Genomic DNA, 17,301 nt, shown 5'->3' with positions numbered 1-17,301 from the left:
GGTTGTTCGGGAAGTCGGCGGTTGTTCGGGAAGTCGGCGCTTGTTCGGGAAGTCGGCGCTTGTTCGGGAAGTCGGCGCTTGTTCGGAGATACCGGCGCTAGCTCCGAAAGTCTCTACTTGTAGAAATTGACTAATTAGGTATATAGGATTCTAAAATCCGGGGTCGGCTTAGCGTTACGTGTAGCTAAGTGCGCATTCTAGCAACTGGATTAGTACCTACGTTGCTATTGTAAGGCGAGCTTCGCTCGCAATAAAGTCGCGTAAAAGTTAGATACGTGATTTTCTCGGAGGTTGTGTTCTACCGTGCCGTCCTAGCAGTTCTTGTAGAATTCAGCTAATTAGAGCTTCAGCTTTCAGAATCCGGGGAATCACGTAGTGACAACTCGGCGCAATTAGCTACTGTAGTACCCTTGTTAGTGTAAGGCGAGCTTCGCTCGCAATAATAAGCAATTTCCTTACTTAGAAGACGACCCTTGCTTAATATATATTAAATACGGTCGAAAATGCGTAAATTAGGGCGAAGGAAAAATCGGTAGCTAAAAAGGAGTTCCGAGGGAATAAAAATACAAACGATACCTTAAGCAAGTACTTATATATAATAGAAACTACCTATATAATACCTGCTCTAAGCTAAAAGACCCTATTAGGAAATATATACCTTAGAACTAAGAACCTCTAGGCCTAAGATATATAAGATACGAAAACCGAGTAGGAACTTGTAACCGACAATATCTATATAACGAATATACTACTAATAGATATATATATATATATCCGATTATTCGAAACAGATATTACCTTTAATAGAAGCCTAGTTAGGAATTAGTACTAATAGTTAGAGATAAGTGCTACGAATACTATACAAAACTATTAAATAAGAATAAGGAAATCAATTCGGATTATAACTTCCCCTATAATATATATATAGAAAGAAGAAACTAAGACCCCTACTAGAATACTTATAAGAGGGATTATCCCTCTAGAGCTATAGAGGTCTATAGAATTATCCTCTCCGAAGACGAGGCTAAAGTATAAGGTATTCTATAGGTCTTAGGGAAAAAACGGAAGAAGTTAGAAGATAACTATACAAGTAACAACGGGTAGGCGGCAAATCTAGTAACTAAACTAAGTTTACTTAACTTCGGTTCGGTTAAAGGGGGAAACTACCGTATACTACCGTAAAAACCTAAGCTTATAACCGCTATCTACCTACTAGGAGTAGACCCCGCAGTAGTCCGGGTTGGGTTGGTTTAGTTTGCCAAGCCGAAATTCTAGTTTGGTTTAGTTTAGTTTGCTAAGCAACCGGTATACGGACCGGTTTGCCGGCTACGTGCCGGCTACGGACAAAAACCTATCCTAAAACACGTCTAAATAGCCCGAAACACAGATACAATCGTGTAGCGTGTACAATATAGGGCCCCTATCGCGTCCGGGACTAAATCCGAGGTCGTCGCATGTCGTCGCATATCGTCGTAGTTTAGTCGGATTTTCTCGGAAACTAGCTTAGACTAGCGGGGTAAAAAACCAAACCGGAACCAAACCGGAGGGGTACCGCTAAGAAACCAAACTATATACGTTCTATAGTTCGCAAACCGAACTACTGCGGGGTCTAACTAGGAGATAAAAGTAAACTACGCCGAGGGTATAAATGCCTCCTATACGCCGAAAACGGTATACTCGATCCGGAACCTCGTACCCTAGCTACTACGAGACGATCGCCGGAAGCGGCTTAGTAGAAGCAAGCAGTTAAAGAAGAATACGATAGCTTAATTAAGAACTATACCTAGAAGGTAGTAACTCGACCTACCTATTAAAGACCGCTTTTAGGGAGATAGGTACTAAAGCGGAAACTAGGCCCTAATAGCTCTATAGTCCGATATAAAGTACGCTTTATAGTACGAGGCTTTTAGTAAATCTACGGGATTGATTTTAACGAGACCTTCGCGTCTATTATTAAGCTACCCTTATACAAACTATTCTTTGCTATCGCCGCTAGAAAGAATTAGCACTATTACTAGATAGATATTAAGACCGCATTCCTTAACGGCGACATTAAAGAAGAAATCTATATAGAGCTACTAGAGGGCTTTCTAGAAGCTAAAGGCAAGGTTCTCAAACTAGAGAAATCTCTCTACGGACTAAAACAAGCCCTACGATAGTAGTATTAAAAGCTTAGAGAATATCTTGTATCTATCGGCTAGACTGCCTTAGCATATAACTTATTAGTCTTTATAGATGCTAATGCACAGTAAGGATCGGAAAGAGGTCTATATATAACGGTATATATAGATAATATTAACATCTTCGGGTCTAACCTCGCTAAGATTAAGAAAACTAAGGAGGAGCTAAAAAAGCGCTTTACTGTCTCCGATCTTAGAGAATGCGCCTATTATTTAGGCATGTATATCTCGCAGGACGATAGTAGGAGCATTCATCTATATTAGCAAGCCTTTATAGATTAGCTCCTTACTAGATTCAACCTCTACGACTTAAGACTAGTGTCTATACCTATAGACGTATCGAGGAAGTTAACAAATAATAAAGGAGAAGTTAAAGGACTCGACTTTATACGTCGCTACTAGTTAATAGTTAGATCGCTTAACTATTTAATAACGGTAGTAAGACTAGACATCACCTACGTAGTAGGAGTAGTGTTAAGGTACAGTTCTAATCCTAATTAAAGTTACCTAGATGCCGTACGACGCATCTACGCCTACCTGAAAAAATACCCTAAATTGGGACCGAACTATAGCAGTAAGTTAGACGATAGCTAAGTAGGAGTAGGAGAGCAAAGTAAGCGGACTAGTCGAGATCCCGACTCGACTAAAGGTACTGCTATCCTATATTACTCCCTTAATAAACTTATAGGGTACGTCGATAGTAACTAGGCAGGATGCTATAACACACGGCGATCTACTACTAGCTATACGTTTACGATTGCTAGTAGCCCTATTACCTAGGCCTCGAAGAGGCAAAAGAGTATTGCAATGTCTATATATAAAGCAGAGTATATCGCAGTAGTAGAAGCCGCGAAGGAGGCTATCTAGTTAAAGAACTTCCTTTAAGAACTAAGGATTCCTAGCTTTATCTAAGACGCGGTAACCCTCTATATCGACAATAATACCGCGATAAAGTTGTCGAAGAACCTAGAGTTCTATTTACGAACGAAGTGTATAGAACTCCGATATTACTTTCTTCGAGAACAAGTTACAGAGGGTACGATAAACATCGCGCGAGTTAATACGAAGGACAACCTAGCGGACATGTTTACAAAGGCGCTTCCGAGAGCTACGTTCGAAGGCATTCTTAAAAGGCTTTACCTTAATCCCCTAAATAATATACGGTTAGTATAGCAGTAGCTAGTTAGTAGGAGAATTAAATAAAGAGGACAGCGCTACTGCTAAGGTAATTTGTTACTAAAGGAAGGTGTCCGGAAACGTACGACAATAGTAAGGCTGTCTATATAGTTAGCCTATAGCAACCTAGTTAGAAGAGATAGGGGCTCAATTATGTTCTACACCTTCACAGTGCTATCGGATGTCGTTAGTATGTATTAGAGATAAAATTACCTTAATGATCGACAGAGCCTCTTTCTATACTTCAGTCCTCGTCCCTCGCTGGCAGCTCAACATCATACATCTCGCTGTCGCCCTAGTACTCCGTCTTGCTTGCTCTCTTGTCAAACCACCCAGCAACTAGCTTCCCGTACATCGGCGCATATGCAACCCAACCTTGGATCGCATGCAGAATCCACGACTGCACGGCGTGAAGGTTATGATGAGCAGCTTTCGCACAGTTTCTGCTGCTGCTACTGCTGCGCGAACAGCCTTAGAGACTGGATCTCATTGCAATGGGAAGCTGGGGAAGATTAGCCTTATTCGAAGTGGTCTGACATTGGACTCTAGAGGCAGGAGTGCTTTTGCAACGACTGCATTCAAGCCGCTCTCCGGTCGGACTGTGAACAATCAGAATGAGAAAGGCGGCGGCGGAGGAGGCGGTTGATTAAGGGACTAGAAGCGGTCAAGACTGGGCCCGGAAAGCGAAGGCAATGTATCCCAAGCACCATCCACACGCTGCTCAAGCTATCCAACGCCAATTCCAGTCTGTATTGAGAGGCCACCTTCTACCATCACGACCTCAGGACTGCATCGCCTTGAAAACCTTCGCTGTTGCAGAATGGACTTAGAGGGTGTCAACGACGACAACAGTGGAAGGCAGAGATTAGCTAGACATATTGACAAATGTGGCCATGATGGCTTACAATGTGGCTGCCAGGACTGAGAAGGTCATCCCAGACATTTGCTAGGAGGTGCAGAGCGTCGGACTACGCGGTTGCGTTCGTGGAAATGGCAAGATGCATGTGGCTGGAATGATGCTAGCCAAACCTATCGGCATCATCAGCCTCTGCGGAAGGCTCGTTGACTCCAATTGCCGTGCTAACGTCGACTTCCCTACTCTCGCTTGCCATCGCCGCCAACGGCAGCACAACAGCAGCTACTGGGCCTTGTGCAGATGATTGGAAGGCAGATATCATAATCCAGGCCTTAGATACACCGACGGCTTCTGCTCTTCACTCGCTCAGCAGGCTGCGTCGTCAGTGTGACAGCAGCTGATATTGTCACCATGCCTGCCATTGCTATAGACTTCGATTGATCAGATATCTCAGCCTCATCTCGAGCTCACCTTACCGGGCAGTGGAACAAAGTGCTCTGCTTCCTGCTCCTCACTCGTACATCTACCGAGGAAGAACTCCTTCAATTTAGCCCCCAGAAGCCCGTCCTCCTAGGCCAAGTCCTAACGCCGTCCTGGTCCAGCTAGCATGCATAGTGGCCAGCGAACTGAGACCTAGACTCGAGTATCCCTTCACACACTGATCCTGGCTGAAGAGGAGATAACTATCTTTCAGTTTTGGTCAAGCCTTTGCTCAGCAAGTCGGCGAGGATGTCTCAAGACCCGCCATGCAGCAGATGAAGCCAGAGATCTGATATTGTCTGATATAATAATGAGGTCAGTCAGACGCGAACATACCCTTAAAGTCTGTGCTCCATCCTCCCTAAAAGCCCTGAACGCAAGAAAGAGCGCTGGTGTTCATACTCGCAGACATTGATACAGAAGAGAGAGCGAGGTCTGATCTGTTGAAGGCTACTGCCAGCAGAGCCAGGACCGGCCATTAATAGTCTACAGGTACCTCCTACCAAGTCAAGCGAGACACAGAAAAGTCGCCTTTGAGTCGCACAGAGCTGGTCGCAGGAGCCGCCCAACACGGGTGCATCACGTACTATACAAAACGCAATTCTAGAGGGTAAGAGTCTAGTCATCGTACGCAGCGAAGTATGCACCATTGCTCTTGGCACAGCAGGATGGCTTCCGGCTTTCAGCAGCGTTCGAGGGCAATGATCGGGACTCAATGGCATTTTGAAGCTTTAAGCACAGTCGACAGATTTTGATCATTCCTACTAGAATATTCATCCTGACCGCATGTCCCACGGGAAGTCAAAGTATCGCTCTAAGATTTCATTCTGCTTTTCTTCTGCGCGATCCCCGAGATGTGCTCTTCCCAAACCACTTCGGGAAGCGACTCGAAAGCGATTATCAACCGTTTCAAATACATATGACCTCTGCGCCGCTCAGCTCAAGCATCGGCTGTGACTTTGCTAGCACATGCCAAACACGCGCCCGAAGCCCAGTCGCATCGGAATGGAGTAATGTAGCTCTCTTCCTCTAGACAGATCCATCGGAGACCGAAAGTCATATGCCTCCATCAAGGCAAATGATGGACCAGAAATTCGAAGATTACGATCCCTTCGCATAGAAGTACAGGTCATTAGACACCACGCGGAGAGTGCTGTCCGCCCGTCTCCTGCCAGTCGACAAATCTTCATGCCTGGTATACATAGAGTTTAAATAATGATTATTTAGTATTTAGTGTATTCAGTATTCAGTCTGAATATGAATTTGAATATAGATCCACTGAATACGACTGAATATTAAGTATTTACTAGGCAATACGTCGGCGTATACAGATCCTATATAAATATCCGAATTTGCAGTATTTTAGGCTCTTTCTTTATATAATATACTTTCGAGGATAGGCGGCAAACGCGTAGAAGTAATCGAGGTAGAAGAAGGTCGATGTTGTTATTATATAAATAGTAGTGCTAAGTCGTACGTAGTTATTAGACTCCGAGTCTAAAGGCTCGTTATCGCTAATATTGCCGCCGCTACTAATAATACTACTACCGCTAGTAGTCGAGCCTATTGTTAAGACTAAGCCTAAAATTAAGCGTAACTATATACTAGAAGAAGAGCCTATTACTAAGAGGCTTCGGTAGAACCCTAGGAAGACGTTAAAGGCACTATAGTAGCTCGAAGACTAGTCCGCTAAGATAAGGGCTTCCGAGAAGGCTATTAAAGGCCTTAGTAAGGCTTATCGAGACCTTAGCAAAGAATACTAGGCTATTAAGCACCGACTAATCGTAAAGAACGCTAAGCTCGATATCTACGCGAAGAAGGCGAGCGCTTTCGAGGAGTATATTCGAAAGGAGGGTAACTATATACTAGTATATCTAGTAGACTGTCGGTGCGAGGTATATCGTAATCGGATTCGAAGGGTAGAAGAGAGGGCGAGGTACTTTAGGTATACGGATCTATATAGTTGTAACCTATATATACTACGTAGCGGCGAGGATTGTAAGTTTACGGAAGAGCTCTCTACGTAGCGCGCTCGTAATACCTTAGCGGCAATAGCGATAAAGAAGGAGTGTATTAGTAGTATTGTTATAAAGGAAGAAGATAGATTATAGGAGGTATTAGTTGCTTCCGTAGTACCGCATATGCTATTACTGCTTGTTTAGGGTCCTATTGCGTTATATAAGGCTTAACCTAGCCTAATTATCGTATCCGGAGAGCATAACCGAGAGCGGTCCGCTAACGGGCCTTTCCGGCCGCATATTCTAGCTTGCAAAAGGGCCTAGACGCTCCGAGGCGGGGATTCGAGCACTACTAACCTATATAGAACTCTATATAACAACACTACTATACTACGTTTCTATATGCGTTTTTCGCGTAGAATGCATTATAATACTATTGCCAAGACTTAGTCTAATAGCAGAGACAGTATTACTATAGAATATAACGATTTGCCTAGTAGTCTACCTATAGACTCTTCCTAAATTCCTAACCCGCCCCCGTTTATATAACGCGACTTTAAATACTAGTTTCTATAGCAACAATATACACTATTTCCGCCTAATGCTATTCCGTTTAACGAGCAACTATACTAACGAGAAGTATATCTTCTACGTACCTAAGAAGTATTCGACAATCTGTCTATATAGGACGACGGCTTGCGGTTTAGCTAGTAGCTTAACTCTTTATATAACAAGGATAGTAACAACGACGACGATAAAGAGAATAGATTGCTAGGCGAAGAGACAAGTAACGACGAGCCTATAATATATATACGGTCGAAAGGAGCGGTAGAACTAGTGCATTCTAACCTAGAGAGGACCTCCTAAATACTACCTCTCTCTACTATTTCCGAGCCTTCTATTCGTAGGAAGACAGTTCCGCCGAGGCTAGTAATCGTACTAAAACTAGCGTCTCGTAGAACTAGTATACCCGCTAAGGGGGGTTAGCATTATATAAGACAGAGTATTAAGAAGGACTAGTCGCCTACGGAGGCGCCGAAGGTACTAGCTACGGGCGTAAAGCTAGCTTCTTTACGCAAGCGGAAATCGACTAAGGGCAAAACACTACGAAACAAGACCCGCAAAACATTATCTAAACGGCAGAATAATAGCGCCGACCTATCTAATAAACCTTCTGCTAAGCTGTTATCGACATCTAATAGCGTTATTAAGAAATCGTACTTAGAAGCCAGCTCGCGACGCCGACCGACTTTACGCACGCCTAAAGCTATACTAACGCCGAAGCTACGAGCGAACAAGAAGCCCTTTAGCGCAGATCTTATATAGATCGTTTAGTATCGATTATACGGCAAACAGCACAATATTATAACTATAAATAATATACTAGAAGATAATAATATAGACTTTGCCTACTCGAGGCTAAATAATAATAAGATAGCGCAGTTAATATAGAAGGTTGAAGATAGAGTAGCCTTATAGGTTTTTGTAGAAGGGCTTGGCTTACAATAACAGCTAGACCGTGTATTTACTATCTACTATATACGGCTATTTATACCGAAGCGCTCGAAGACTTTCTATAATATTATCTACGAGGACGACTATTATAAAGAGGTAGCTGAGTTCCTGCGCTATTGCGCTAATGCTAACACTTACTATGTTATTAAGGTCCTTAAGAGCTATAAGCGCGTTGCTATGCCTAATCGACTATTAACTCTACTAAATAGTAATTAGTTTGTCAAGATTGATAGCGATCTACTAGAGCCGCTACAACTAGCCTCTTAGGTTAAGAATAGCCGAAAGAACACTAATAATAAGACGAAGGAAGAATGCCGTAAAGACGACGAGGTATTCTCGACAGTATTTAAGTAGTTTAAATACAATAATTACTAGTACGACAACAAGCAGTTAGGTCGTAGAATTGGCTATTACAAGCGCCGTAGAGTCTATTATAGTGTAATAGGCTCTTACGCAAAGGAATTTGCTAATATAGTCCGAATTAATAGCGCTCTTCTATACTATATGCCTATAGAGATTGCCGACAAGATTGTCGCTTCTTACGAAGAATACGTATAGGCTAAGACCGCCGCTTCTACGAAGAATAAGGCTTCTTAGCAACAGTATATAATCGACAGTCTTATAGGCGCTCTTACTGCCGAGCGACAGCAACCGACTAGCAATAGCAGTAGCGGCAGCGAGTCTATCTTGCTTATAGCCTTGCTTTAGCAACAACAATAGCAGCAATAGTAGCAATAGTAGCAACAGTTTAACCCGATACTGTTTTAGCTAATAATAGCTAACCCTGCTATTATAAGCGCTCTGCAACCTTAATAGCAGGTCCAATCTATACTATAGTAACAGCTCCGTAGCTCGCTAGTGCCGCCGGATATTAGCACTATATTAGGTAACTATATAGAGACACCTCTCTTCTTAGTCTAGTTCTTCTAATAGTATCCGATATAGCAGGATAGGCAGGAGGCCATTACTAAAGCTATTATAGATAATGCCTAGAATTTGAGACAACTACGACGCTAAGAGAATAAGAATAGGTTAGCGAGAGTAGTGCCGGCCTTCGGCATTAGATAGGCGCTTCGTAAGCGAGTTATAGACTTTACTATAATACGTCAAAGTAGCCGAAATTAAGAGGTACGAAGCCGACATAATAACAAGCTAGCTTTGCTAACCCTAGCTATCTAGATCACTATAACTACCTATCCGATTTTGGTTCTATACCTTAGAGGTACAAGAGGTAATACTATAAGTAGACCGCGTACTTTATATAGATTGATTTAGATAGAGTATAGTTGACTTCTAGCGCTATATAGGTATTGAATTTTTAATAGCTAAATGTTTGACATCAAATTTGCTATTCTAAGCCCTACCTCCGCTTTCCTTACTACCTTTAAGCTTAGCCGATAATATTAATTTTAGTTGTCGATAGATTATACTATAACTATACATGCGATTTATATCGTTGTTTTTTTATATAATAGCGCCGCCCCTATTATTGAATTGCCGGCTATTATAATATTAATAATGTAGTGTTGTTATAATAATATGTAGTATTTAGCTAAATGTCGGACATTTTGAAATTTGCTCCGACGTGCTAAGCCTCGAAATTGCTACGCCTTTAAGAGACGATATAATGACTTCTAGTAGCAATAGCATAAACGGCAACCGTTAGAAGTTCCTTAGAAGAGAATATAGTATTGGTTTACTATAGTATAAAAGGTCTTAGCACTCCGCATACAAATCGAGCTAGAATTTAACGTATATCGCAATTACTGCCTCCTATTCTATATCTCCGCCGGCAGTATTAGACTATATTTATATAGCTTCTCGAGCACTTTATAGTGCTTGAACTGCGCTAGGTAATCAATATTGTTACCCTATCGCTTATATACTAATTCTAGGTATGCCTAGAAGTCTGCCTACTAGTAAGGTAACCTATATTTAGGCATTGTCTGCTAGTGCTTCTTAATCTAGTGCTTTAGGTACTTAAAGCTCAATTTAATAGCGTTATAGTTAGGCGAATATAGTAGAAGGAAGAGCAGGTATACACCCTTAGCTAAGCATATTTCCTTTAGAATAGCTCTTAAATAGGTACTATAGTTGTCTAGTAGTATAACTAACCGTAGACCTAGATATAGCGTATAACGTAGCATACTCGATAGCGTACGAATGCTATAAAGTCTTTACTATTAACACTGCCTTGCTATATTAGTAGCTCCGGAAGATAGCTATTAATCGTATATACTAGAAGGATCGTATATCGCTGCAAATAGTATAGGTGCTAGACATCCCTTACTAGTATACCTCTTAGTAACTATCTACGCCTTCGAAGGGCTGTCTTGTCTAAAGCATAAGACTCGTTAAGGCATACAATCTAGAAGGCCGTAAATAACTGTAACTTAGCCTTAAATAGTGCCCTTGTAATAGGGTCTCTTTATAAAGCCGTACGAGACAGCAATTTGTGTATAAAGTTACTACTGCTAAGACAGCGACTAATAGTCGATTGTGAGACCTATTCTTAGTGATTTTCTAGCAATATTATCTATATCTCTTCGAGCTAGTATATACTTCTTATTGTTAGGAAGTCTAATAGATCGTTACGTATAGCCGGTATTATAATATACGGCCTTCTACCTTTTGCTAGAAATATAGTCGCTATCTTCTTCTACCTCGTAATCCGGTTCTAAATAGCAGTCCGCGAGCTACGATAGTTGCTAAGTAGCATTTTGACGACAAGGTAGGCTTCTATACCATTATCTAAGGCCTATTGTATTAGGTTCTCGTCTTGTTTTGTAAGTGCAGGCATAGTATATATATATATAGTAGAGGTATGCGGATTCGAAGGGAACGGCCTAAAGCTAGCTAGGTACTAAAAATACGGCTTCTAGGTAGATGCGGCACGAACAACACTATTGCAGGTACTTAATATATATAAGAAGATGCAGTATGTAAGATAACATATAGTAGTCGCATTTGCGACCGTGTTACTACAATATTTAATGCTATATAGTCGTTAGTTGCTTAGTTAGAAGATATAGTAGTAGGCCCTAATCCCCCGCTTCTAGCGTCTAGGCCCTTTTGCAAGGCACTAATAGCTTTAGTAAACTCAAATTCTTCAAATCTATGCTAACAATTATACCTCGACGACAAACTCCGCTATAGTTAACCTCCGTACTACCTATAAATTAATATAGAAAGCGTAGGAAAATTTGCTAAATAGCTAAGTATCGCAACGGGAAAACAACGAGCCTCGAAAGCGGAAGTATAGCAATAGCGCTAGCGATAAAAGCGATAGCAACCTCGGCGAAGTGCTAAATCCGACCCTAATCGCTATACTATCTACTAACTCGCAATTGACTTAATCTACGCAATAATTAATAGCATCTATACTACGAGTTCTAATACCCCTGCCGGCGCCTAGTATAAAGAGAAAGAAGTAGAAAGAGCTAGATCCGGAGGTAGTATAATACCTAAGAAGGCCGTACGAATAGGAAGACCTATAAATAGACGACTATAGATATATAATTTAGTACTGCAAGTTTGAGCTATGCTACAAGGTTGCAGGCGAGCTAGATTTAGGACAATAGTACGGTATTATAAGCAATTGCGACTTTTATCTATAGCGTAGATACACTCTGCCTATTAGCAAGTATAAGGATAAGGACAAGAACCGCTATTAAGGCGATATTCGGGCAGTAATAGCTTCTTAGGCTTTACGGAAGGTATTAATAGAAGAGACGAGGGCTCGCAATATCCTATACAACGCTGCTAGAATATAGCAATATCGTAACGCACTCGCCGCCTTCTCCTCTAAGCACTATATCGCCTTTAACGCCTTAGTTTCTACCGCCTTCTATAATATAATACTAGCTATTAACCCCGAGGCTTCTTACGTCCTTCTATACGCTAAGTCCGCTCTACGGTCTCGAGTCTTCCGCAACTTCTATAATATACGCGATTAAGTAATAGAGATAATAGCTACTGCTATTAGCTCGATTTACTTCTATATAGATACGTAGAAGTCGCAGTATAGCTATAAGTGCTTCTAAGCTATTAACTGCTAGTTTGTCGATAAGAATAGCCGATTATAATAAGTACTTCTCGACCTGCCGGTTATCGTTATACGCTATACTAGTGCTAAGCTCGCACAACTGCTAATTGACGTCTTTAACTAGTATAATATTATTAACAATATCGGCTAGATTACAAGCGATAACCTTACCTCTAACGATACCTTAATACGTAAGATTAAGCGCTTCCTTCGCTCTTAAGGCGTTATCGGCTAGACTAAGAAGTCGCGGAAGCTTCGCTATATTAGACACATTATTAACCTCGTAATACAAGCCTTTATATTGTTAGAGTCTATAGAGTCCGCTAAGATAGCATTTAAGAAGGCGAAGAACAACGAGCGTACCTTTATTAAATAGCAAATAGCCGCTTACAATACCGCCGAAGGTACTACCGATACGATATCTATCTCCGCTTAGCTAGATATTAACGTTGCCTCGTTTACTAAACAAGAAGCCCTTTAGAAGCTGTATAACCTATTACTCTGTCTACGAGACGACGTTCTATAGGCTATATTCAAATTCCTCGCTAGGTCCGCCGTTACTACCGCTATACTAAAGACGCCTAGTAAGACTCGCTAGAATAGTTAGCTATTGCTTATAGAAGAAGCTATTACGGCAAAGCTGACACTGCAATTACTATTCGAGCGAGAGCCTTTACTATAAGATATAGCGCTTTCCGACTCGGACTAGACAGTTATTAAATATACGCGTAACTTCCTTTATCCCTTTAAGGAGGTTACTATACGGTTATAGAGCTATCGCTATATACTAGACAGCTTCTAAGAAGCTATAGAATACCTTGTTAACTATCACGAGAAGTCGCTTTAGCACTATTAATATAGGCCGGCTATTATAAAGTCAATTCTTGTCTCTTAGCTCCTATTTAATAAATACTATCGACTTATTAACGAGTCTAGAGCCTACGTTATAGCACTATTGCTATACCCTTCAAAGCGACTCGCCTAGCTTAAGAAGCGCTAGACTAGTAACAAGAAGGCGGACTAGTTATAGCTAGTACTCGAACGAGCGAGGTCGTTATAGTAAGAATACAAGGACAAGTTCAACTACTCGTCGGCTTAGTAATAAGCGCTAACCGCAGTTATAGAGCTTACTAGCTTCGAGTCGTAGTAACAAGAAGCTAACGTTGTTAGTGCTATAACTAACGAGTTTAACAGCTTTATATATACCGCCGCTAGTCTACTACCTATCGAGAACAATAGACGGTTAAGTCTACTAGACTAGTAGCTATTGCTAGTATAGCGGCAAGCCTAGCCTTTACTATCTCGACTAGCAATTAACGTATTGTCCGCGTTTGCTATATCCGCTAAGAGTAAGCGCACCTTTAGCTTCGCAAGGCGTACGATTATATAGGACCGAAGCTAACTCGATAGTAAGATAGTACGAGTACTTAAGCCTTCTAAGCAGTAGTAGAAGGCTAGTATTATAGAGCTACTGTCTAGTTTAGTAGACGACGATAAGCCGGAAGACTTAACCGACACGCAGTACTACATAGTAGGCGCCTTGCAGTAATACCGACAGTATTATTATTATAGTATCTATAGCAAAAGTATATATACAATAGATTGATAGATACTACCCTCGTAATAAGGTAGAAGGCGACAATCTTTAGCAATATAGTGCAGTAGATAGCACGTTAACTAGCTATAGTTGAAGACTAAGGTTTAATTCCTTATATTGCCCTTTTCTTTTGCTATTCTACTGCTATTTTTTTGCTATTTACCTTCCTTTTGCTAATTATATGCAAATTAACCTCCGCGGAAGACTGAATATTAAATATTTACTTAAATACAGGCCGTTGCTATATTTAGAATATTGAATATAGGCGCTACTAAGTAAATAATTATTATTCAAACTCTATGCTAGTATGCTATTATACTCAACTTAATAAAACAGTTGCTAGCCTTCCTCGAAGATATCTGTATTAACTTCAAAACGCTATATTAGAAGCTTTAGGAAGTTTATAAAAGAGCACAATTTAAGCGCTTAAACGATAGATGCCGTATTGTAGTAGCTAATTAACGATACGATAGCTAGGCTTAGCGCGCCCTAATAATCGCAGAATCGATAGATCGAAGATACTATTACGCTTAGACGTCTATTCCGCGCCGAAGAAGTCGTATATTAAGGAAAGTAAGGTAGATTTGGCTAAGGAGGATAAGGCCGAGCTTATTAGCGTAGAGCAGCTACAAGTAGCCTATCTATGTATCTATAATAGATTTGTTCCCTCTCGAGACTATAAAAGGAGGAATGAAAGCCTAAGTCGACTTAACGTAGACGGAGAGAAGCAAGATTTAGTTGTAAGCCGCAGAAGAGAGTATAAGAGATCTATAAGAATCAACAAATTTTATTAACTCTTAATGCTTAAATTCTGTTCTTTGCCTATAAGGCAGATATAGGTACAAGCCCGGCCGGGCCCAAAATGGCATCGCTACTAAGGTTATTTTAAGTTAAGAGATCGCTATCTTCTCCTAGCTAGGGCTTGATATGAAACCTATTCCCTTGTGAACTTATGTTCGCGGAAGAGTAGCTACTAGTAAAGCAAGCCAGCTAGTACAATCGGTATACTAGGATGCGGCACTAAGACCACTACCCTATAGTTATTAATTGTTAATTGGATTAATTATATAATCACTTACAATCACATTAATTGTAAATGTAATTGCTAAGCATGTAATTATAATTATAATTAGTCAATTACTCGGTGTTTCTTAGGGAGAGAATAGCAATACTACGGCGTATATAGATCCTATAAATTATCGTATTTCTACCTCTTTCCTTATACAATCTCGTACTAACGATAGGTTAGAAGCGTATAGAAGTAATCGAGGTAGGTAAACAGCGAATACTAGCGACTGCTATAGCTAATCGTATAGCTGTCGGATAGCGAGCCTAAATCGGAGGTTATAGACACCTTATTATCGCTACTACCGCTGCCGCCGCTATAGACTCAGACTCAATTAGTAGATAACAAGCCGCCTATCGAGAAGTCGTCTATCGCTAATAGTATATCTAGCGCTTCTAATAAAGAACAAGAACAACCGGTTGCTAAGAGGCTTCGTTAGAACCCTAAGAAGACGGCAAAAGGTTAGGATTGGCTCGATTAATAGTATAAGGAAATAGGGGCTTAGTAGACGGTTACAGAAGGGTTATTATAAGAGTCTCGCCTTATTCTAAAGGAATACGAAGGCGTAGAATACCGACTAATTACGAAGAATGCCGAGCTCGACGTCTTTGCTAAGAAGTAAGAAGCCTTCGATAATTATATCCGCAAGAAGGGCAACTATATAGCCGTATATCTAACCGACTGTCGCTACGAGGTCTATCGTAAGCGTATATAGAGGGTCGAAGAGAGAGCGAAGCACTTTAGATTTAGTGACCCCTATACTTGCTAGTCGTATATGCTACGTACGGGCGAGGAGTGCGAATTAAAGGTCGAGCTCGCTATATAACGTGCTCGTAATACCTTAGCTATTGAAGCTCTCGGAAAGGAGTATATTAGTAGTAGTAGTAGTAGTATTAAGGGTATTATAAAGGATTAGAATAGTAGAATAGCAGGACTTGTCGGTGTTCTAGTTACCTATTCCTATTAATTACATTATTTAGGGTCTTTAAAGCCTAATAGGAGCCTCCGGAGTCTACTAACCGAGCGGCTTCGGCTCGCGCCTTGAACCTTAGTAAGCACTATCAAACTCAAATTCTCTAAACCTCTATTCTTTTATAACTTCTACTATTTCCTTACTATAGTAGAGATACGTAAAAACCCTAAGCCTTTATAGCGGCGCTTAGAAAACTTCCGTAAGAGCTAAGAAACACAATAGGAAACGCACGATAGATAACGGATACTATTTACATAAGATTCTAGCGATCTTAGCGACCTCGAAGATAATAAAGCCGGAGAGGTACCAAATCCTACGCTACTAAGTCAACTACTACCTCGACTAATACCTAACCTATTATTCCTTCCTATACAGTTATTATCGTCCTTAGTAATATCTATATAGCCAACACCGACCCCGACCCTATTAGAAAAAAGGAAAAGAGCGAGCAATAGGCGCGATCCGGAGTTATAGTCTTATTCGCGGCCTCTAAAGGATAAGGAGCCTAAGAGACTAAAGAATAGCCGCTATAAGGTGTTCTATTACAGACACTGTTTAGAGTCTAGACAACGATCTAGAGCGCTTTTAGTTATAATCTAGCAACGCCGCTAAATACCTATTCTATAAGTATTAGATTATCGTTAGTCGTATAAAAGAGAAGGAAGACAATAGCAAGAAACAGATACAGCTTAACTTCTTGTCTGTCTAGCGGAAGAACGAGGATATAGAGGCTTAGAAGACGATTAATATCCTTAAGAACGCTATCGATAAGAAGGCCTTCTGCTATGCCCTCGCTCGCTTTGCTATAGGACTTAGTATCTCTTATAACGCCCTTATTTCTAAGGAGTTTAGAGACCTTATTCTAATAGCTAATCTATAAGCCGACTACGCACTTCTACGCTCGTATACGTCGCTATATGCCTATATTCTTTATAACTTCGAGAGCTAGCGAGAACGAGTTAAACAGCGCCTTTTTAGTACTATAAGCTGTCTCTATTTTAGTACTAATATATAGAAGGCTCAATATAGTAAGAAGCACTTCTAAGCTATTAATTGCTAGTATATAGACGAGAAGGGTAGGCTCGTTTAAGTACTATTAGATTTGCTACAACTTCCGGTCGGCTTATATATAGGTAACTTCCTCGCTTAGCTTATTATACCTTGCTTCTAGGTCTTTAGTATAACTAGCAAGATTGGCTAGTTAACTGCTAACAATACCTCTGCTAATAGCACGCTCTATAAATCTATCGAGGGCTATATACGACAGGCTAGCTTTAACTACTAGAAGGACCGTCAACTCCGCTATATTAGCTATATTATCAATCGGATAATACAAGCCTTTATGTTTGCTAAGGATAAGGAGTCTACTAAGAGTAAAGAGTTTAACTAGACAGTAATAGAGGACAGCGATACTATGTCTATTTCTAGGTAGTTAGATATAGACGTAGACTCCTT

The 17,301-nt window shown here is 40.8% G+C and overlaps 2 protein-coding genes and 1 pseudogene across 3 annotated transcripts; all 3 read left to right on the top strand.

Moving 5' to 3' along the window:
• Window positions 1-3,104: 3,104 nt before the first annotated feature.
• MYCFIDRAFT_147262 (uncharacterized protein) lies at window positions 3,105-3,353 on the top strand (the record flags this gene model as incomplete). The annotated part of the gene is made up of 1 exon (XM_007934196.1): window positions 3,105-3,353. A coding segment is annotated over one exon (249 nt), but the record flags the coding sequence as incomplete, so codon positions are not given.
• A 156-nt stretch (window positions 3,354-3,509) lies between these two features.
• MYCFIDRAFT_180397 (uncharacterized protein) lies at window positions 3,510-5,974 on the top strand (the record flags this gene model as incomplete). The annotated part of the gene is made up of 18 exons (XM_007934195.1): window positions 3,510-3,527; window positions 3,585-3,765; window positions 3,797-3,997; window positions 4,026-4,168; window positions 4,226-4,285; window positions 4,316-4,506; window positions 4,528-4,597; window positions 4,643-4,729; window positions 4,764-4,826; window positions 4,850-5,007; window positions 5,037-5,125; window positions 5,153-5,198; window positions 5,231-5,266; window positions 5,310-5,382; window positions 5,429-5,645; window positions 5,683-5,702; window positions 5,749-5,898; window positions 5,966-5,974. 18 exons carry the CDS (start codon window positions 3,510-3,512, stop codon window positions 5,972-5,974), a joined length of 1,812 nt encoding a protein of 603 aa, XP_007932386.1.
• Window positions 5,975-13,857: 7,883 nt separating this feature from the next.
• MYCFIDRAFT_t79 lies at window positions 13,858-13,930 on the top strand (annotated as a pseudogene). Its single transcript has one exon. The product of its transcript is annotated as a tRNA-OTHER (tRNA).
• Window positions 13,931-17,301: the final 3,371 nt, after the last annotated feature.

The sequence above is a fragment of the Pseudocercospora fijiensis genome, assembly GCF_000340215.1.
Source record: "Pseudocercospora fijiensis CIRAD86 unplaced genomic scaffold MYCFIscaffold_17, whole genome shotgun sequence".
Taxonomy (NCBI): domain Eukaryota; kingdom Fungi; phylum Ascomycota; class Dothideomycetes; order Mycosphaerellales; family Mycosphaerellaceae; genus Pseudocercospora; species Pseudocercospora fijiensis.
Note: the sequence above shows the minus strand (reverse complement) of the source record. Positions and strands in the feature narration are given on the sequence as shown.